The sequence below is a fragment of the Parasteatoda tepidariorum genome, chromosome 1 (assembly GCF_043381705.1).
Source record: "Parasteatoda tepidariorum isolate YZ-2023 chromosome 1, CAS_Ptep_4.0, whole genome shotgun sequence".
Lineage (NCBI taxonomy): Eukaryota > Metazoa > Arthropoda > Arachnida > Araneae > Theridiidae > Parasteatoda > Parasteatoda tepidariorum.
Genome location: NC_092204.1, coordinates 2,272,667 through 2,296,299, shown reverse-complemented (window position 1 = coordinate 2,296,299; position 23,633 = coordinate 2,272,667). Strand labels below are relative to the sequence as shown.

Below are 23,633 nucleotides of genomic sequence, written 5' to 3'. Positions count from 1 at the left end.
TTCGGGGTAATGTTATCTATTTAATTTCAAAAGTGATTTAAATGAAGTAGTCCATCCTACATGAAGGCAAATTTCTCCCAGTACTTGACTGATCCGGGAGTTCCCTTGTCTTCTGGATTGAGTCCAAAATTACAAGGCTACAGGGTTGAACATTAGTAGCCGTAAACCAAAAATTGGGTTGACTATTTAACGACAGTTATAAAATAATTTAAGTAATTATAAATAATGGTTTAAACAATCTTCTTTAGATAAAGATTCATATTTTCTGTTAAATGTAATTGCTTGAATTATTTCCAATTTTGAATTTCTCTTTTTGATTTGCATGATGTATCAAAACATTATTCATAGCTTAAAAAAATGTTGCTGGTAAAATCTCGGTTATTTTATTCCTCCAATGTTGGCAGGTATTTTGCTAACTGGTATCAACCCGAAATATTGTGAAAGATAGTCGATCTATTTCTTTCTTTTTTTTTTATCAATATTTATATATCACTGTATGTTTAGTAATAAAATGTTTTTAATATTTTTAGACTGCTGAATATTGTCCACAACAGTGCATGGAGTGGTTAACTATGCAAGTTCCTAAAAATAAAATTGCTCACCAATGGGTGCTACAAAGTATGGACAATTGGGTGGAACGATTTCTTATTGCCCATAATGTACAAAGGGTTAGAAATGGTTAGTACTTTTCCTAATATCATTATAACATTATAGTAATTAGTGCTTGATTTGTTTAAGTTAATTTTTTCACTAAGTTTATTGCAGTGATTCCCAATCTATTTTGAACCATTCCCCGGTTTTAATTATTTTAAGCAGCTAATTATTTTCCCTCCATTAAGAACTAAAAACATACATAGAGAGTATCCGCACACCTGGAAAGTCATAAAAAGTCATGGAAAGTCATGAATTTTGGTATTGAACAAAATTTGTCATGAAATGTCGCAATTTTAACTATTTTTTAAAAAAATCATGAAAAGTCATGGATTTAGGTCGTCAAAAAATCTAATTTTTAAAATAGAATTTACCCCCTCCCAATTTCATAGTGTTCCAAACATCTGAATTTGTAACAAAATCCCCACTCACAGTCATATTTGATTAAAATATGAAATGTGTTTATAGTGTTCTTTAAAAATTATGGTGTTCTTTCAAAAAATGAAAGAAAAAACATCATTTCTNAATTCCTTTCGCTTCCAACCCCTTTTTTTTCTTGGAATGACACCTGCTTGCCGGTATCTTTGATCTTCATTGTGAACTTCAAAAAAGAACTGGAACTTTTACCTTCGTACATGTTGAATTGAAGAGATATGAAGTTTGCTTATTATTGAAGATCAAGGCAATCTTTTGAAGAAGAAGGAGTAATTCCATAAAAAAACGCTTTAATTTTAGTTGTGGGATGAATAAATATGTAAACGCCAAACCAATCTTGCAGCATTTTGGGGAAGCCGCAATGGTGGGAATGTCGAAGCCATCAAAAAAATTAAAACTCTGTCCCTCAAAGAGAGGAGGGCAAAGAAAATCAAAACAAAAAAAACTCTCCGCACGGGAGATGGTATCTAAGAGTCGATGAATTTTCTGACGCACCTCTTCATCTTTCGCGCTCCTTTTATACCAAACAAAAATTTACAGTTGAAGTCGTATTACTTATTTTGAAAGTAAAAGTAGAATTATACAAATTTTACAAGTTGAGATGTTTCATCCATTTTTATTTAAACGTTACGGTTGAGAAACACATCCAGTATTTACATGACACGCGGAGATCAAAGATACCGGCAAGCAGGTGTTGTTCCAAGAAAAAAAGGGGTTGGAAGCGAAAGGAATTTACGGGGGAGAGTGTCTCAATTGTAAAAAGCTTAAGGGGTGAGAGGAATCGGATCGGCAAATTTAAGAATTGCATCTAGAATTAACAAAAATTGGAAAAGATATTAAATTAAACTTGTGACTCGATGTCACAGTCATTGGCGAATTTTTTTGTTCCGAAATGAGAACAGAAATATCAGGAGTATTTTTTTCCTTTCGGATGAGCAAGAAAAGTGTTTAGAATGTAATTCTGCAGAAAAAAAGAAAGAAAAATTGTTCACTTTTGTATTTTTTCAGCTATTTTATTACTTCAATTCTTTCTTTACTCTGTTTTTTAAATTTAAAATCTATAAATATGAAGATGCAGAGTATAACAGTTTTGATTATATCTATCAATTCAATGACTGTTTTTATAATGCTTTCTTAAATTTATTGTTGTGTTTTTGTCAGAGAAAATTGTAACTTCGTTAAGTCATGAAAAATTCTTGGAATTAGTCATGAATATGAAAATCTAAAATGTAACAGATACCCTGTACATATACAAAAACCATTTAGAATTTACAGGGTGGCCACCCACTTGGAAAACCTGGAATTATCAGGGAAATTTTTTATACTGGAAAAAGACAGAAATTTGGATTAAAATCTGGAAAAATCAGGAAATTTTAAAGAGAAGCTTGAATTTTTTTCCTAATTTAAATTATTCTACTATCCATTATACCCTCTTTTTTTTAGACGAAAATTTATTGACAAATTGTTAAAATATCATCAACTTAGAGCAATATCATCAACTTGGCAATACTTTGCTTGCGTTAAAATTTCCTCCATTATAACCCTGTTAAATTAGAATGCTGTGCGAAACTCTCCTGTGGTTGCTAAATGTTTTTTTTTTTTTCTACTGAATATGTAACAAGAAATTTAAAAATTTTGTATTTGTGACGTTTATTTTTAAATACTGAATATCTTTTCAAATAATAATGCTTATTCAAAACAAACAACATAATTAAAACATTTGACTTAAGATATTGGTTTAAAGAAGATACAATCAATGAATTTTATAAAGAGCATTGCTTGGATATAATATAGCATAAAGTAGCCCTATATTGAAATCGAAATAAATTTAAAAATTTATTGATAAATAATTGCCTGGAATTATATTCTTCTGCTTATTGGAAATATGTTAAACAGCTCTTAACCAAGGTCTTTTGGGTCCTTCTGTTATTACCATTTGGTAAAATTTTTAATCAATAAAACAATGTATTCTGCAAGCTAAACATATTATTTTCTCCACATCTATCTTGATTTTTTTTTTAATTAATGTTGTACCAAAACATTAAAAATTTAAGAAAAGAAAAGCAAAATCTTGCTAAGTTGTTAAAATAAATGTAGTCTAATTATTTTTCAAAATTATATGTTAAGAAAGATAGCATTTTAAATAAAATACACATTTCAGAAACCCATCCTGCACTTTTTGAGAAGGAAAAAAAAAACATGCTAACCTGGAAATTTTAGGTTTTTTACCTGGAAAAATCGGGAAAATTTAAAACCTGATTTAAGTGGCCAACCTGATCTAGTTATTTTTTAAAATACTTTAAAAATTAAACAATAATAGCATAAAACCTTTTTATATATTAATATATATATATATTTACATTAACAAACTAATATTTTAAGCAAAATGAATTATTGGATAAAAAGGATATTATTTTTATAAAGCAATGTGTTATTTGTTACTTTTTGTTTAAAAATTACTATTTCTTTAGTCTGTAATTGTATTTTGTTTGTTAATTCTTGGATGTACTGGATTGCAAAGCAGGTCACTTTCAACATTAAGTTTATTTCCTTAATAAGTCGAATTTATTTTTAACCTAATTAAGAACCTGACTCTCAAAGATAAGAAAACAAAATCAGTGATCTGATACCTTCTTTTTTCTAAGACCTGTGCACTTTAAGACCAAAAATTTGTATTTTTTTCCTCACTTCAAGTATTTCTTAAGTTTGGGTAACAATTTTCAGTCCAAGAAAATATCGAACTTTTTCAACAAGCAAACTAAATTTAACTTCCCATCAGGAAGTTCAGGAAATTATACCTCTAATTCATTTTCTAAGCATGCTATTAAGTCTGTAGTATAAATCAAGAGTATTCAGACTGACTTCATTCTCTCCTTAAAACTGTGAAATTCCTCCCTGGTTGGGAGCCACTAATTTGTTGAGTAAGTGTTCAGTGGAGAGTAAATTAAGGTATGCCAGTTAATTAGTTAGCTGTAGAAAGCAATATTGAAGAAAGGTTTTGCACTGCAAAATGGCAATAAATGTTTTAATAATAGTGATAAAGTGCAATGAGGAAATCATGAGCAAATGAGATTATAAAAAAGAATTAAATTGCAGAGGATAATGTTGAATTCTTATTAAATTAAAATAGAAGGAATTTATTAGGATTGTGTTTACAATGTTTTGATTTGTACAATAATTATTTTTAATCACTAAGCAATGTTTTTTTATTTCAGTTGTTGCTCTTCTGCTAATATCTCTAGTTCCTAGTAATCAGTTCAGGCAAACTTATCGTGCAGCTAGGAGTGTCATGATGCCTCATAAAGATATCCTTGTAAGCCTAGTTTCACATGCTAACTGCAATATAAAAGTAATTCGCTTTTTTTCATCATACAATCTGTTTAACATAATCTGAATCTTTTATTTTTAAACTCCTGTGTTTTTAAAAATGTATACAATGTAAAAGAAAAAAGTGATATCCTTATAACTTTTGATCTAATGATTGCATTTTCATGTATTAAAATATTGAGTTTCATTTAAAAAGGGTACCATAAGTATACTAATTTGATAGTTCTAACAATATTTTAATTTATAAATTAAGGCACAAAAAAATTGTTTCCTCTGAATAAATTTTTGTGTTTTATTTTAGATTTTATCACCTCTTTTCCTTTCCATTTTCCTCCTTTTTTTTCTCTTCATTCTTTACGTATTTTTTGAATATTTATTTTGTTTAATTATTAACACAATTTTTTGATTATTATTAACACAATTTGTAAACATTAAGGTGGTGAAGCTTCGTTAAAGTCTTATTCATAAAGCTGAGGGTCTGAGAGCTTGCGTTAAGATATTTATAGAATTTTGTATGAATAATTTTTTTGGATTTTAATAACTGTCAATTCATTCGTTTGGTGATTATGAATAACATGATTACCTTATTGAATTTATTTCTGTTTATATTTCTTTACTTAAATATATTTTTATTTTAGATGAGCAATGATGCAATTGAAGTTATGCACAAAGTAAGAATAAAATCATATACTTTATTTTATTTTTATTTAGTGTTGATGATTCTAAATATTTTGCCGAGATTTCCATAGACAAATGATGTACACTGAAGTTGTTGGAATTCGGGCAAGTCTCGAAATAGATTTTAGAAAATAAACGAAAGTAGAATAGATTGATTATTGGTCATAAATGTAAACAAAGTTTCAAGCATGTGTTAAGGCCTGTTAACACGGTCCAAGCTCTTTGAATCCGAGAAATTGGAGGAATTTCTCTCCAAGAAATTGGATGATTTGTCCATGATATCCAAGCTCTTAAATGTCACTGATTGGTCCGAAGAAAAACTTGCGCCCACTCATTGTTCATATTCAACTTTATAAAATCATTCTTACATGAGTTTAAAATAATTGAATAAATTCAAACAAAATCATAATAACACAAATAGACCATAACAGATCGGTTTATTTGGACTAAAGTATATGAAAACAGGCAAGAAAATAACATAATCTGATGCCTGCTTGTTGATTTCACAAACTGATTGGTTAAGTGAGAAAAAACTTGGATGGAAAGTAGAACATGCTCGACTATCATCCAAGAACTTAGAGATGTTTAGCGTTATAAATTACTTGCCACTAATAGAATACAATTATAAAAAAAGAAAATAAGCAGAAGAGGTGTTGAGCTTTTTCTCTCTTGAATTTAAACATGTTTTTATTCTTTTTTTTTTTAAAAAAAATTGAAGGGGAAGTATTTACTGTGTAAATATTCAAAATAAAATAACATGAAAAAAGAAACAATCACTAAACAGCATTAAAAACATCCACTAAACAGCATTAAAAACAACCACTAAATAACAACATTAAAAAGATCTACTAACATTAAATACAGCCTAAGATCCACTAACTAAGAGCGAATAAATTTAGGCAGTGGATCTCCAGCATTCTGCTGAGTCATTCGACAAATAATTGACTCGAGTATTTTTGGAAAACACTGTCAGCTTTCTTGTAATACTCTCTTAATTTCAAGAGGGGAATATGTCAGTCAACAGTTTCTAATCTTTTTCTACCTCATGAGGATCTTTACTCAGAAGCAATGCAACTTCTTTTAGTTTCAAAGACGCCAGACACTTAGCTTTTAACCTCAATCTTATCTACATAAAGTACAACTTACTCAGAAATGTAACTATTAAAACTTAAAAACCTTCAAAAAAGATTGTTAGAGCCATCTTTGGCGCAATTTAAGAAAAGAGATGCTGGCAAACCAGATATAACTTTGAGCTCTACCGACTCTATAAGCTGCCCCAAATTGCACAAATAATCCTCAGTAATAGACTGAGCCATCTATGGAGGAGCCCTGAAAGTAGCGCCATGAGAATCCTCACTTTTAAGAATGCCGAGAGATCACATCCCAAAGGAAGACCCTCTACTAGATAGCTCAATGACATCAAAAACGACCTGTGAAGATTAGAAATTGGAAGATGAGTTGCCATGGATAGGAGGCGCTGGCATTTGTCAGCTATTGAGGCAGCCAAGGGACTGTTGCGCTGACAAAGAAGAAGAAAACTTAAGTTATGTGTTAATTTCTTTTTTATCTGTATAGCAACAGCTGTGCACCAGACAAATTACCATGTGGTTATGGAAAGAGGTATAAGCAAAAACCTCTAAAGTAACAAATCCCGAGTTTTGATGAATAACTTTAGTTAGTGAACAACGTGTAATGCAATCTTAACCCTCCGCCTACAACTGTGTTTTTATACTTTCGAGTCCTGAAATATGGGAAGATTTTTTTTATATTTTCTTTATCTACATATGTTACAATTCACATCTGCATCAGTTGTTTTTAAAAAATTCAAGAATTTTATTAACTTTCACGTTTACTGATATTGATACCCCTCTCAAATCGTGAGAGCCGTACGTAGAGGCTTAATAGAAATCGAATGTAGCATTGTTAAAAAAAAAAAATTTAAATAATGTACCATGGTCATGAATTTTCCTTTCTCTGAATGTTTAGATATTCTTTCTTCTTGATCTTTATGAATATCTTTTTTTTTTCATTTAGATTTATGATCTGCTCTTAAAACTCCTTAAAAAGGCCAAAATGTATGTTGGTGAGTATATTCTTAGTTTATCCTCTCTTTTTTCTACACACTTGTATTTAAATGTTTTTTTTTCTTACTATCTTTTTCCCCTTAGTCTCTTAATAATAATGCCTATCAATAACTGACAAACATGTTATTTACGCACAAATTGTTCACTTGTCAATTTTAATTACTTCGTAAGTTTTAAATCTTTCTTTAAGTTATTTAGATAAATATAGATAGATTTTACATTTTTTTTTCTTTTACCCAGAACTCGTGTTACGAGTTAATATTCAATTTTCCTCACGATGGTGTGTCAAAAAATTTCTAATGTGTATTTGAATTGGAGTATTTGACTTAAAAAAATTTTGTTTAAGTGAATAAAAAAATTTCTTTTTGAATTTTTTATGCATTTTTAAAATTAGTTTGAGATGGTATAATAATTTGAGGAATTTTCTCCAAATTATTCTTTTGTATGTATGAAAGATAAAATTTGTCAAATTAAAATTGATTCAAAACCATAAACATTTCATACACGTCATTCCATGTCAGTTCATCCAGCCATGGCACCCACCATCTCAGATTTTGATGAAAATTTGCACACTTATAGAATTTTTTATGCTGATTTCAAAAATATCAATTTAATTTAAATCCGTTAAGAGGTTTAAAAGTTATAAGCATTTATATTTTTGCCAAAATGGCACACTTGCCGCCATTTTGATTCATACATCACCATATATTTGTCATAGAGCAATATTTTTTTTATATTTTGTTTAGAATAAAATAATCTGTCATTTAAACACATTTGTTTGTAAATAATTATCTTACTTATTTAGTAAATGGGTCTGTTTTGCAGTTTCTTGATCAACAGAGTTGAGTAACTTCAGGAGCTGATTTCTGGCAACTCGCCCCCTTCAATTTCAAAAATATTTTAGGCAAAGATAGTTGAAAGTGCAAACTAGCATCTAATATAAAAATTTTGATGGGCGGTTCACTCACTTTTTTTAAAAAAATATTTTTCTTATGAATTATTATGCATTAAAAGTTCTGGTAGTTTGAAGAGTTATAGTCCTTAATTGTAATTGTAACTTGACTATAATAAAATGATGTAAAAAAATTTTAATGGTAGATTATGATGTAAAACAAAGTGATCATTTATTAAATTATATTTTTTCTTCTTTCTTTGAGCCCCCTCCCCCCTCAAAAAAGAAAGGAAGAAAGGAAAAAATTTGAGAATGAACAAGGCAAACACAAATTCTGCATCACGAACACAATTTCTGGCCAGGGATTGCTGAAATTTGCAATTTAGCTCTATATGTTTTAACTTGATCTACACTTATGACATGAAAGGAGACTTTCTTAGTCTTATTGGAAGGAGAATTAAATAATTCACAACGTTTTATTTATATATATATATATTTTATACTGATACAAGATATGCTCCTCATGTATGAGGTATATAGTTGAACTTTCCTTAAAATTTAAATTGCTCCTTATTAAAATAAGTTCTATGTTCTCAAAAGAAAGTTCCAAAATCTTCTGTGAGTTTAAACTGCATTTAAAATCTTTCAAAGTTAATCCAATACTATATAATACTTGGGTTTCCATAATAAAACTCTTCTTTAAATACCAAATTGATACATATAAAATTTTTGAAAACTTATTTCTATTCTGTTCTAAATTAATGGAAATACCATTTTATTGATTTGAAAGAAAATAAATTTTACATGAGACTCAATTCTGATTGGAACAAACAGAAATGTTCTGGCAAATGATACATTCTGATTAGTCAGATTTCTATTTTGGGAAGGTAGGAAAGGTGTGTCAATAGTTTTTAGTTTTTTTTTTCTATTCAGACGTTTTATTTAAAAAAAAATTTAGATGTATCTAATTACAATAAAAGTCTTACAGAATAAAAAGGGCCTGCAGGTGTTATGAAATAAGAGCATACAAATTATCAGATAGTTGGTGATTTAAAAGCATTTCAATATAATTAAAATAAATAAAAAATAAATATTTTGAGCCTTACCAGCGTTTTAAATGAAATTTTTTAGGAGTATCTCATTACCATAACAATCATTGTGACCAGGGTTGGGATTTTGGACGTCCTAAACTGGTTTTGAAAAGGACATGTGGGTTTTACTGTCTTAAACTGTCCTAAACTGGATAAAACTGTCTTAAAGTGTTTAAAACCTTGAACTTTGGTAAACGGTAAAAAATCTATAGGTGTAACCATTATACACATTATAATTACATGTATCAATAAATATTTGATATTTTTTATACAATTTACTTTAACTTATGGAAAATAATATATAATAGGAAAAGGTTTATAATTTTTGAAGCTCCACAATTCATTGAACAACAAAAATCAATACCTAACCCTTTAAATATAAATATGCTTTTAATACTGATAAATAATGTTTTTGCATAAGGATAAATAATGCAATATTAAATAATAATAATTTTTTAAAAAAATACTAAATTTGTTTAAAAATTAACCTTTTATTTTTTACAATATTTTTTTAAAAAATTTTTATAATTTCTGCATCACAGGATGATAAAGACATCTATTTAAAAAAAAAAATTTTTTTTAATATGAAGATATTAGTTTAAATTGGAAGTACAAAATAACCTGTTTATGAGTAACCAAGCACTTTGTCCCTAATAGCTTAACCTGTATGGCAAAGGTCAAACTTCAGTTATGTACTATTGCAGGAGAGGACCAATTGAACTTGATTACTGATTAATCTTCCTTTGTTTATTGTTCAAATTGAAGAGTCAAACAATATTAATAAAACATTATATTTTTAAAAACAAATATTCTCTAGTAGATTTAATTATCAATATGTTATTAGTTCTATGTTTATTTTACCTTCTAAATATTGTTCAGATAAAATTGTGACATAATTTGAGTAAAAGGGTTTTGGACAATTTAAGACAGTTTTGGACAGGACGGTTTAAACCGTGGATTAATCCATTCTGTCCTAAACCTTGCCAACCCTGATTGTGACAAATAAAACGATAAAATTAACTATAAATATTCATAATTTGGTCTTGAATTACATTTTAGAATCAAACAAAATGTTTGAATTAAAATAAAGTGTACAATGATTTTCTCTCCTTCCATAAAGATCAAAGTTAGTTCAATTAAAAATAAAATTTAATGGCTGCTTTTTATTACTTGGTATTGCCCTCTACTCTTTTAGAGAAACTTTTATTTATCTTTTTTTAGATTCTGATCACTCATTTATCAAAGCTATATGATTCTGGATAATTTTATTTACAAAAAAGGTGAAATTCTGTTCATTCTCAAATTTTTTCGTTTTCTTTTTTGAAGGGGAGGGGGCTCAAATAAAGAAGAAAAAAATAATTTAATAAATTATTACTTTATTTTACATATTTTTCTACCATTCTCATTTTATTATACTCCAGTTACAGTTACAATTAAGGACTATGAATCATCAAACTACCAATACTTTTAATGCATAATAATTCGTAAGAAAAATATTTTTTTTTTTAGAAAGTGAGTGAACCGCCCATCTAAATTTTTATATCAGATGTTAGTTTGCACTTTCAACTAACTTTGCCTAAAATATTTTTGAAATTGAAGGGGGCGAGTTGCCAGAAATCAGCTCCTGAAGTTACTCAACTCCGTTGATCAAAAAACTGCAAAACAGACCCATTTACCAAATAAGTAAGATAATTATTTGCAAACAAATGTGTTTAAATGACAGATTATTTTATTCTGAGCAAAATTAAAAAAAAAATTATTGCTCTATGACAAATATAAGGTGAGTTACAACCATTAATAGCCTTTGATGTATGAATCAAAATGGCGGCAAATGTGCCATTTTGGTAAAAATATAAATGCTTATAACTTTTAAACCCCTTAACTGATTTAAATATAATCGCTATTTTTGAAATCAACATCAAAAATTCTATAAGTGTACAAATTTTCATCAAAATCTGAGACGGTGGGTGCCATTTTTGTAAAATCCTGTATGATTTGACGTGACCCACACAAAGCATTTCATTTCGTTCTCTAGCTTTATCACTGAAGGAGCATACCCTGATAATTCTATATAGGGCCAGTATTGGTTCTAAAGTAGTTGTAAAATGTCAGGTAAATCAGACAATAAATGGTAAATCCAGGGCTAATATCGATAATCCTTTTTGATTCCTAAATATTGGTCTAATGAGGGCCCAAGTTATTTTGCTGCTAGGGTATCTGGGATATTACATTTATGATAGAGGTGACCCAAGAGGGTACTAAAACCCTCTTTCATTTGTTTTGTTTTTTCTGCAATAAAAATTATAATTTTGCTTTGACTTTTTTAATCACTTACTTCTATAACATTGTTTGTACATGTATAAAACAGGGATGTGATTCTTCTGCGGATTCGCAGATTTCCGCTTTTTTTTTTCAGATTTTTCCATTTTTTCCGCTAATTTCAGCTGAAAATTTTTTTTGCACAAGTTTAAATATTTTATGAGGAATTAAATTTTCCCCGAAGCGAAAGTATTGAAGTCCTCATTCCGCCCTCAAACATTGATTTTTGTATTTACCTGATTTAAAAGTTGAATGTTGCGATTCTTAATCAGTTGATTTAAATGTCGTACATTGCGATTCCTATTTACGAGATTTAAAAATCCAATATCGCGATTTGTAATTACACACTTTTAAAACCCTATCTAGCGATTCGTATTCACGCGAGCTTAAAATCCAATGTCGTGATTCGTTTTTGCGATTGTAATATCAAACATCGATTTTCCAATTTATACGTGCTTTAAAAATTTGACAGTGGGATTCGTGTTCCCGCTATTTAAAGATTACGCATCGTGATTCGTATTTACGTGATCTAAAAATTACGCATCATGATTTGTATTTTCGCATTTTTTAAATTCGATATAGAGTTTTATATTCACGTGATTTAAAAGCCTCATTTTGGGATTCATATTCATTTAATTTCAAATCATGCATGTGATTCATATTCTCTTAATTTAAAATCATGCATTTGATTCATATTTATATATTCATGCAATTTTAAAATTAATCATTGGGATTTATAATCACATGGTTTACATGTTTAAAAATTGCACTTTTTTGTCAAATTTTTGTGTGTGTATATATATATATATATATATATATATATATATATCTTAAATTTGGCTCTGCACAAATTTAATTATTGATACTATAATTTGGTTTCGTTTTTATTAACTCTCAATATATGCACTACACAGAAAATTATTGAGAATATTAATATCATAGTACTCTCAATAAGTTTGCCAATATTGTTGTATAGTTGCTGTTATAAAGCTTTCTTTTTCTACTATTATATAGATCCTGCTATCCATGGTACGACAAAGCTGACGTCATACTTTGCTGTCATGACTTATTGCCTTCTTTCTAAAAATGAAAAGTTGATGGTATGACTCTTATAAAATGCATTTTTTACCAGTGAAATTTTATTTTGCTATGTTGTCTAAAATTAAAGATTGTCTTTAAATTCATGCTTTATACAATTTTTGTTTCTTTGAATTTAGTTAATATTTCTTTTTACTAGGACTAGGCGATACATCTGAAAACATCGATGTTGTGTAATCATCACCGATCCCATGTTTAGGTTGGCGTCTTTTACGAAACATCGGAAATTCCGATGTATGGGCAATGCCGCGAAAAGCAATTCTTCAGATTCAACATCGATGTTCGCGGAATGAGCATTTCCCCCGATCACGAGGCGACATCGATTGCGATTACAACCTTTTCCTGCGTGTTTCTTTCTTCGCGAATTATCAAGTAACGATATGCTCACACATTGAATTTCGATGTGACTAGGAGTGAAACTAACTCACCGCCAATGAAAGATGGAAAAAGTGCTTTCTTCAATTCGTGCAAATCCAAGAAAAGAAATTGATTCTCTATTTATGTTTTATTATTTGATAATACTTTGAGATCATTTTTGTCTTGTTGAAGAACAGATCATTTTTGATCTGTTCCGATAAGACTTTTTGTTTATTTATTTTTTTTGGCTATTTATTTTCTTTGTTAAATCTGAAGAATTGCATTTCTTCAATGTGGATAAAATGTTTCCACTAATAATTTTGTATACAGCTGCAATTTTGCATATTGACCACGTTTTCAATTATTAAAAAATGATTATTATTATTGTTCGAAAATATTTAAAAAATCTAATATTTTTGCAAAAAATTTTGGCAAGCGAGTTTTTAAACCGACAACTTATAAATCGCAAATTTTCTTTTTAAGACAGTCTTATCGTTTTAATTTCTTTAGCATTTTCATTTTTAACTTGATTGCTTTTCGATCTTCCTTATTTATAACTATTTTTATAAGAGTGTGCAGTTAAATTTTATTTTCACGAAATATAGTTTTGCAACATAATAATACATTAGCAATAATTTTGAAAATAAAGTTTTAAATAATTGATTTTTACAATATTGAAGCCATAAAAATTTCCATTGTATCCTTTTCCAGAAAATTTTGTTTTTATACTAGTTTTTTCGCTATTTCCTGAAAAATATTGAAGATTACTACCTTCAATATTTCTACTGTATTGAAGGATATTCTTCAAGAAATTCTGGAGAATGAAAGGCCAAGAGGTTATACGCATCAGCTGTTCTAAGTTTTCTATCTTTCTCAATCCATCTTGCGTTTTTTATTTTTCCGTTTTTTATAAAGATTTTTAAATTGTTGGCTCAATGCGCATTTTAAATTTTATTTTATTTTTATGATTGTATCTATTTTAATTTTACAGTTGGCTAACATACTTTGCAGCAGGCTAATACTTATGACCTATTGATCTGATTTCTACGTATTAGGACTTAATCTTAAGTAGTTTGAGGGAGAGACCTCAAATATGCTAATTAGTTTAAGCAGACAATATTTTAAATGACACAAAAACGTACTTACCTGATTAAATTTTTTGACGGATTATGATTCCTGACCCTCAAAATATAAGGCGTAGCCGATATCTGAGAAATATAGTCCTAATAATTTTGTCAGGAGAGAGATTGAAAGTTAGTATCTCTTGAGGTTAATGCTACTTTCATATACTTCGTACTTCATCATATCTCGAGAACTTTTTACTCAAATAGAAAAATTTTAGCTCAAAATTATAAAATTCGTTTATCTAAAGTTAATTTTATGCAAAAATTATTTTAATTCTTTTTTTTTTTTTTTTTTTNTTTTTTTTTTTTTTTTTTTTTTTTTTTTTTTTTTTTTTTTTTAGTAATAGTCAAAAAAAGTTTGAATTGTAAGGTACTTTTTTTTTAAAAGAATATAATTTTTTATTTTAAAATAAAAAAGTTAAAAGAAATTAGTTTAATAGTTTCTGAAAAATAAATTTCAAAAAATGAGACTTTTTGAAATCCGATTACTAAGTCAAAAGTAATTTTTTTTCATGCACTACACTCTATCCACAAATATCAAATATTAATTGCTAAAATATTCATGTTAAGATAAATTTATTACAATATAAAAAATGCTGAAAAATATGCACCAATTTCTTCTAATTTTATTTTCTAGAAAAATTATTTATTAATGTAATAATTTTTTAATGTGTTTTTGTCTTTAAGAATGTTAAAAATTAACAATAATTTTTCTTGGCCAAGGTTGAAATAATATTTTTTTTTTTTTACCCTTCTTAATTCATCTTTAAAGATAATTTACTAATTTTATCCAAAGTTGCATGCAAAACTTTAGTGAATTATTCGTTTATGAATTATTCGAACTATTTATTCAATTCTCTCTTTAATTTAAAAACTTCCGATTTTTTTCAGCAAATTTTGAAGGTTGAAAAGATGTGTTTTCTTTAAATTAAAAAAGACAGTCTATTGAATTATTTTAATCCAAAAGAAGAAAATCAAAATAAAAAAACCATAACAATAAATATTTTTTACTAAACATTGATATACCAGGCTATAAAGTCATACATTTAATTTACTCCTATCTTTACTTTTTCCCTAATGATTATATTTTTTGTGTAACTTTATTGAAATTAAATACAACATTCAATTACAAATCGCTTAGTTGTTTATATATACCTATAAAATGAATATAATTCGTATAATGTTAGTTTGATGCATTTTGGCAGATTTTCAGTTTTCCTACATTTTATCTGACTATCCCTGTCTTGAAATCTTACTCTCTTTTTTCCCCAAACACACAAAGTTTAAATTCTAAAAATCTAATATGTATATTTAAAATTTCAGTTTTAGTCTTACTTTACAGTAGCATCAAATAAATAAAAAGCAAAGTTGTGCAAGAATGCGAAATTTGGCAAAACCAAATGTGAAACATTAACGTGACATCGTGATGTGTCGAAACATCGCGATGTTTGAGTGGCGATGCATCACAATGCTGAAATCTTAACATCGCCCAGTCCTACCTTTTACTAACTTATCTGTTCATGTTGACCTAACATACCTTTTTTTTTTGTCATTTAGTAAAGTGATTTTTATAACTTCAAAGATTATTATAAACTATATATATGTTATAATCTGGTTGGAAACCTTAAATTCTGAAAATTTTCATTATAAATATAAATTCCATTTTTCAATTGAACTAATGTATAATTTGATGTAGCGAATATAGGTGCAGTTCTAAACACTTAAAAAGATCTGTAATGTTTGTTGGTAATACAACTTACAATGTGTCTTGAAGTTGCACATAGAACAATGGTTTGAATATATATATATACAGTGAAACCTCTTGTTATGGGCACCTCTCAATACGGACATATTTTTAATTCCCCGGGAATCTCCTATGAATAAACCATAATGTACATTCTCCGCTAAGCGGACACTTCAGTATGCGGACGCGGAGAGTCATTTTTGCCCTGAAATGTTATTTTCTATTTCTTCTAACCAGAAATTACTTTTTCTAAATTTGAAAAAAAGAAGAATATTTTCGTTTAAATTGCAAGAATTTAAAAAATTGCTCCATTTTAAAGAATGAAATTTTTTTTGCCTTATCCATGGCTAAAAATATTATTAAGCTATTTCACTACTAAAGAATCAATCAATCTACTCAATCTTTCTCCTGTCACCTTACCTTATCTTTGCAAAGATGCTTTGCTATGAAAAAACTTAAAACACGCTATTGTAATAACTAAAAGAAAATATTGCTATGCAAAACAATGAATAAATAGTTTGCATATTATCTGTAAAATGTAAATTAAAAATATTCACCTATTTTTAAACATTTAAGTTATTATTTTTCTTAATATGTATATTATAGCTTTTATTTTTCATAATTTCACCAACTCTGGTATAACAAACACTCTTATTTAAACTCTTTTAATCTTCTCATTATATATGAGTTTCACTGTATGGAGATGTAAAGGGGTCACTCTGCCATTTTGTGTGAGGAATAAACTTGTTTTAACTTGACAATTGTTAAACATTGTCAATCATTGTAAAGATAGTTAACTTAATAACGATTTGTTAAAAATTGGTGCTAATTTTTTTTCGTTTTAAAATGTGACTCTTAATAATTACATAATAAACAATATAAAATTATTTAATTTATACTAATCATTCTTTTTATGCATAATATGTAATGAGTTTTTGTTATACTTTAATTTAATTAGAAAAAACTATCTAGGATCTAATTTCATTTTTTACTCTCATTTCAAAAATATTTATTGTGGGTAGTGATTGCGGAATATCTTTTAAAATAGATATAGATTTAATTTTATCTAATTATTCAATTGCATTTAAAGTTGAACAAAAGGTATACTTTATCCTCGCAAAATTTCCATTTTTTAAACATGCACATTTTTAAAGGAACTTTTTTTCATTATTTTCCTTTATTTGTCTAACTAACATCCATATCTTATTTTTAAATATTTGAAATCTTTCTTCTTTACAGTTCAGCCCTTATTTTATTGATTTATGGAATTTGTTTCAACCCAAACTGTCTGAACCAGCCATTCCTATACACATGAACAAACAGGTGAGTATTTTAATTGATTACTGAAAATTTTTAGAAATTAATCTATAACAATGTTTCCGCCCAACATCTTCACTAGTTGTCGGAAAATTTTGTGCAGCTGGTGCGGCCCATCTGATAAAAAGCTTTCCCCTTTTTAGTAAAATTGTATGGGTGTAGCGTATATTGCAGGGTGGCATGTCTCTACGAAATTGCGATAGCATAATTTATTAGGCAATTTTTTAAAAGTAAGATTAGCTGGCAAAACTATTATTTTGTGTGTTCTATTATTTTGGTAGTGGATTACCTTGGTGTCTATATTACATATTTAACATTCTTAACTAATAATTAGCATGTTGTACAATATCCTTATAATTTTCTTTAAATGATATGCCTGGGGAGGAAAGTGTTTATTGGGTCACCACTTGGAAACCAATGCACTAGAGTGTTCCTTAACTGAAGGAATTTCAAAAGCAGCAAATCATTTCCTTTTGTATAAGGCTACGTGCAAACAGCTTTTTTTTTTTCCTCAATTAAATAGATATCTTACAAAAACAAATTGAAAGAAATGTTATATTCCTCAAGTACAAATTTTTAAAATAAGGCTTTCTGCATTCTAATTCATTATAAATCTATCAGTCCTTATCTCCCCTTCTGCTGACCCTACTGGTGGTCCTCTTCACATCTCAGCCCCCATTCTGTAGTGTCCACTATGTTAAAGGGGACAACCAGAAACGTTTTGTGGTGGGGTTAAATTTCGTAGCTGGAATCAAAGCTGATTAGGTTACGTGCAAACAGCTTTTCATTCTTTAATGAAATCGATACCCCACCAAAACAAATTGAAAATTTGTAATCTACAAATAGTTTGTGGTTGCCCCCTTTTACTTAGTGGATAGTAGAGGATGGGGGTTGAACAGGGGGAAATAAGGACTGAAAGATTTATGAAGAATTGGAATGCAGAAAGCCTTATCTTAGTAATTTGTTCTTGAGGAATATAACATTTCTTTCATTTGTGGGGTATCTATTTCATTGAGGGACGAAAAAGCTGTTTGCCAAATGCTTCTGGTAAAAATAAAATAGGCAGGAGTCTGTCCAAGCCAAATTAACTACCGTTTAGCGGTACATTCACAAATTCAACTTTAGGAAAAACGGTAGTTTCACAAAATACTTTTTCTTGAAAAATAAATTTTTGTGTCTCATAAGAAACCATAAATCTATATTTTTACCATTTTTTGTGTTGATTTTATTATATAATTTTTAATTTTCACAAATTATGTCTAAATTTTCACAAAATAGATACCTCTCAGAAAAACCCAGACAGACCCCTGATAGGTTAAATTCTAATTTAGATATTCAAACTAACATGAAGCAGGAAAAAGTAATAAAATAGAATGTATGTGTGTTTGTAAGACAGCACTACTTCAGGGGACACATTGTTCACAAACGCACAGGAGCCTTTCTGTTGTCAGTGGAAAAACCAAAACTGACAGTACCCCATATATTCACTGACAACAGAAAGGCTCCTGTGTGTTTGTAGACAGTGTGTCCCCTGAAGTAGTGCTGTCTTACAAACACACATACATTCCATTTTATTACTTTTTCCTGCTTCATGTTTGTTTGAATATCTAAATTAAAATGAAGCAAATTTGGTTTTAGGTGCTTTTCCATTTTGATTTAATGTTTTAATAGTTAATTTACTTCTTTGTTTCTTTTTTGCTTTTGTAAATTAGATTTACTTTCTGATTAGGTTAAATTCTAAGTCACTTAATTTATGTCTCTTAATTTTAGTTTATTTTTTATATTATTCATTGAATGATGAATATGTTTTAATCGAATGCTCTAAATTTGCAGGCATTGCTTCTGTTTTGGTATCATGTTTGCATTGACTGTCCTGAAAACGTGAAGCTCATCATTCAAAATCCTCATGTTACCAAGAATATTGCTTTTAATTACATTCTGTAAGTAAACTTTTTCTTTCATTTTGGTAAGAATTATAGAATCATTGTGTTTTTGTTAGTAAGCGAATCTTTAACAACGTCCCATAAATATATGAAAAAATAATAAGCTTTGACCAATTAATTTTTTTTTTTCAAATTTGGTGTGAAGTACGCATGCTTTACTCAGATAATATGGTGCGTAGCATTTTTAAAAAGCGCTTATCTTCAATTTTTGTGTTTTAAAAGTGCTTTTTTCATTGGGCGTTTTTAAAAGGTGCTTAATTTTACCCTTTTTGAAAATGAGATTTTTTTTTCTTTACCATGTTGATTTTTGCCACATATTATGCAAAAGCGTGCTTTTCACATTGTTCTATTCAATGTTTTCACAGTTCATTCAACCACAATCCATTTTGGCATAGCGTATGNGAAGTGGGCGTTTCTGTCAACGTAGGCGTGTTCACATCACGTCCGTGTTGATTTTTGCCACATATTATGCAAAAGCGTGCTTTTCACATTGTTCTATTCAATGTTTTCACAGTTCATTCAACCACAATCCATTTTGGCATAGCGTATGAAAGTGCCAATCATTTTTCTTGTTTGATGAAATACTTGAGAGTTTGCATGTGCTGAGCTACGTTCGGATAGATTATTACACTCTCAGGTGCAACTCTACTGCATTTTGCAAGATATTCTCGATTTCAGGCTTTATTTTCCACCCTCTGAAATCGAATCAAAAAATCTCTTTATCTTTTTATAATGGCTGATATAATCAAAAAACGAGTTCTTTGTCAGAAACTAGTTATTTTATCATGATCATGTTAAGTCTGAAAATTATTTTGTTAATGTATATAGTGCTTAAGATACTTAAAATGTGCTTATTTTTTTTTTGGAAAAATTTGGCTGCGCACCCTGGATAAGTTCAATAAAAGATCAAATAACCAGAACCATAAAATTCTGGATGTAAAAGAAATTCTAAATACTTGAGCACGAAAAATCTATATTTTTATTATTACTTTATATTGGGTAAAAAAAATTTAAAAAAACCCTCTTTAAGGGGAAAAAAACACTATGACAATTGACACTCATAAAAAATAATGACAAAAGAGTAAAAACTATAATAGTTGTTTTTAAAAATAAATTTAAAAAAGTGAGGAAGTTAATCAAATCTCAGATAATCTAGTTTTTATTGTTCTATTAATTTTAGATTTTTAAAATTTTAAAAAATAATGACAAAAGAGTGAACTATAATAGTTGTTTTTAAAAATTATTAAAAATGAATTTTAAATAGTGAGGGAGCTTTCCATCCAGTTAGTCAAATTTCAGATAATCTAGTTTTTATTATTTTGTTAATTTTAGATTTTCAAAATTTTGACAAATAATGGCAAAGGAGAAAAAACTATTATTGAAATAAATTTTAAAAAAGTGTGGGAGTTTCTAGTTAGTCAAATTTCAGATAACCGGGCTTTTATTCTAATAATTTTAGATTTTTAAAATTTTGACAACGAAATGACAAAGATTTGACAAATAATTTTAAAAAATAATGACAAAGAAATCAAAACTTCAAAAGTTGTTTTTAAAAACTGTTAAAGAGAAGGTGTAAGAGCTTTCCAGTTAGTCGAATTCTTGATAACCGGGTTTTGATTCTATTAATTTTTGATTTTTAAGACTTTGTTGCAGAACCATTAAATGTCTTTTTTTTTATTTATTTAAAAAAAGGAGAAACCTGCAAGCGTTTGGCGGTATCAAAACAAATAGTACCTTGCAGACCGAGTAATGTATGATTGTAAAATTATTAATTTGCATTTCATTGTAAAATTATTAATTTTATCTATTTTTGTAATTTTTAGGAGCAATTAATTAACTGTTTTGATTTTAAGCAACTTTTTTATTCATTTTAGCGCTGACCATGAAGAACAAGAGGTTATAGTATTCAACCGGTGCATGCTACCAGCTTACTATGGACTCCTACGTCTCTGTTGCCAACAGTCTCGAACTTTTACTCGACAACTTGCAAATCATCAAAACATTCAATGGGCTTTTAAAAATATTACTCCTTACACAACTCAGTATAGTGCTGTAAGTAGATAACTTTAAGTAAAAAAGTATTTTCTTTGGAGATAATTCTTTTATCGTGTTGGATTTTTTATTTTAAAAATTTTAGTATTTTAAGCACCCAAGCTCTTAAAAGTTTTGCTTAATACACTAGTTTACATAAATTAATCGATTTTTCCATACACTCACTGTACTCTGCAGTACTGCTTAATATGGGTGGACATCATCTGTTCTTCCTCGAATAGATTATATACTCAGGGATGAGATTTTTCCGGTTTTTTCACTTTTATCTCCTGACATTCAGCTTTTTTATCAAAAATTCAGATTTTCTAAAAATTTCACTTTTTTTATAAGTCTTCCGCTTTTTCAGAAAATTCACCGACTTTCAAAGAGAAACAGAAAATTCAAACTACATAGCTACCAATCCTTTCTTATTTTTACTTATTTTAGCTATTTTCTCCCCTTTTACACGCGGCAGATAAGATTTTCCGAACTTTTTACCCACTCTCCAGATAGATCCGATTTTCGTAGTTCAAATGACGCTGCTTCTGACAAGCCTTTTAGAGGTCCCAAACCTGGAATCTGCTAATATCTCGATTCATATTCACAGGATTTTAATGTCAAACATAGCTTTTCATATTTGCATGTTGCGATTCTTATTCACTCGATCTGAATATTGTACGTTGCGATTCTTATTTACGAGATTTAAAAATCCGATATTGTGATTCGTATTTACGCTTTTTTAAAAATCCATGTAGCGATTCGTATTCACGCAAGTTTAAAATTCAATGTCTTGATTTGCTCATGCGGTTTATAATATCAAGCATTGATTTTCGTATTTATACGTGATTTTAAAATAAGGCATTGGGATTCGCATTCACGCATTCTAAAAATTATGCATAATAATTCTTATTTATGCAATCTAAAAATTACACATCATGATTCGTATTTACGCGATCTAAAAATTATGAATGGTGATTTGTATTTACGCTTTTTAAAAAATCGATATCCCAGTTTGTATTTTCTCATTTTCAAAATCGTATATCTAGTTTCATATTCATGTGATTTCAAAATTCATAATTGTTATTCATATTCACGCAATTTTAAGATCAACTATCGCGATTCTTGTAAGAAGTAAAATTTTTGTTTAATTAGTTACTATAAAGGTGACTGTTTTTCTAATGACGTTTATTAGTATATGTACGTGTTACAACATCAGAGAAACTGGAAGGGAATATATTCAAAACTTACACTCTGTGCTTGCAAAGAAGAAAAAATAGGATTTGTCACAAGATGTTTGAAGATGGACTAACGACTAAATATAGCAAACATAAAAGATATAGCAAACAAAAGCAATCACTTAAAAAGGGATTTAATTAAAAAAAAATTTGGGGGAAAAAGAGTTAATTAACTCATCATCAAAATTTTATTTATAATTGCTGTTATTTATGCTATAAAATGCAAAATTCTTATCAAATAAAAAACAATTATCTAAACAGTTGCTGATTGTCATGTAATTTTTCAAACTAAAATAGCAATTTTTGTATGTTAAGGAGTTACTATATATTTCTACTTCACTGTTATTGATATGTTTCAGAGGGCTGTAGTTAGATTAGACTATAATATGAACATAATGATTCGGTCCATTGTTAAAGTTTTTTTTTCCAATATAATTTAAAAAGTAATATTACTGATATATTTGCTATAAATCACATAACAGTATTTATTAAAAGAAATGAAATATTAATGTATATTCTCAGTAGTTTTAATTTGCTAAACCAGGTAGTTTTTCAAGTAATAATTGTCTCTTATGTGAACTGAGGAAAAATATAATTTCCAACTTTATTTTTTCAATTGGTAATTTTTATTTTCACTAAATGTTAAGTATCAATGTAATCATTTATATAATAATAGATTAGTACACAATTGTGTGTCAACACATTATTTATTACCTTAAACTGTCTGGAATTTATGATTAAAGGGTTGCGTTTGCGTAAAATTTACTATCGTGGAAATTCAGCTTTTTTGCCTTTTGGCTAATCTCATCCCTGTATACTACATGAATCAACCGTACCTCCCAAGTCTCCTGTTTTTTAACAAAGACTCCTGTATTTTACGACTAACTCCTGTTTACCCGCATATTCTCAAATTTCTCCTTGTTTGTTAAAGAAAACTTTTTTTAAGAAAGTTCGATAAAGTATCCGCTGGTGGCAAAAATACTTCTCTTATCCCTCAACAAATTGTGCTATTGCCAGTACTGCAGTATGTTGAGTGGTAGCTCAGGGGATAGAGCGTTTGCCTTCCAATGAGGTGAACTGGGTTCGAATCCCAGTGATGGTTGCCAGAGGTCTTTGTAGTTTTCTTCTTCATGTAACGTATATGCGGGTTAGTTTCATCAAAAAGTCTTCCATGAAGGTAAATTTCTCCTAATACTTAATAAAGAAGCTCCTTTGTCTTCTAGATTGGGTTCAAAATTACAAGGCTACGGAGTTGAATGTTAATAGTCGCAATGGGCCAGCGGTTATAAAATAAGAAAGTTTAAGTA

The 23,633-nt window shown here is 28.5% G+C and overlaps 1 protein-coding gene across 1 annotated transcript in view; it reads left to right on the top strand.

Moving 5' to 3' along the window:
* Positions 1–23,633, top strand: part of LOC107450126 (ubiquitinyl hydrolase 1 puf) — a 172,789-nt gene that overhangs the window by 128,269 nt on the left and 20,887 nt on the right. The window contains exons 57-64 of the mRNA XM_071186397.1: positions 531–678; positions 4,302–4,399; positions 5,052–5,084; positions 7,126–7,174; positions 12,492–12,577; positions 17,040–17,123; positions 18,951–19,057; positions 20,935–21,112. Of these exons, the coding sequence (XP_071042498.1) occupies positions 531–678; positions 4,302–4,399; positions 5,052–5,084; positions 7,126–7,174; positions 12,492–12,577; positions 17,040–17,123; positions 18,951–19,057; positions 20,935–21,112 (783 nt within the window). The remainder of the gene's footprint in view (positions 1–530; positions 679–4,301; positions 4,400–5,051; positions 5,085–7,125; positions 7,175–12,491; positions 12,578–17,039; positions 17,124–18,950; positions 19,058–20,934; positions 21,113–23,633) is intronic.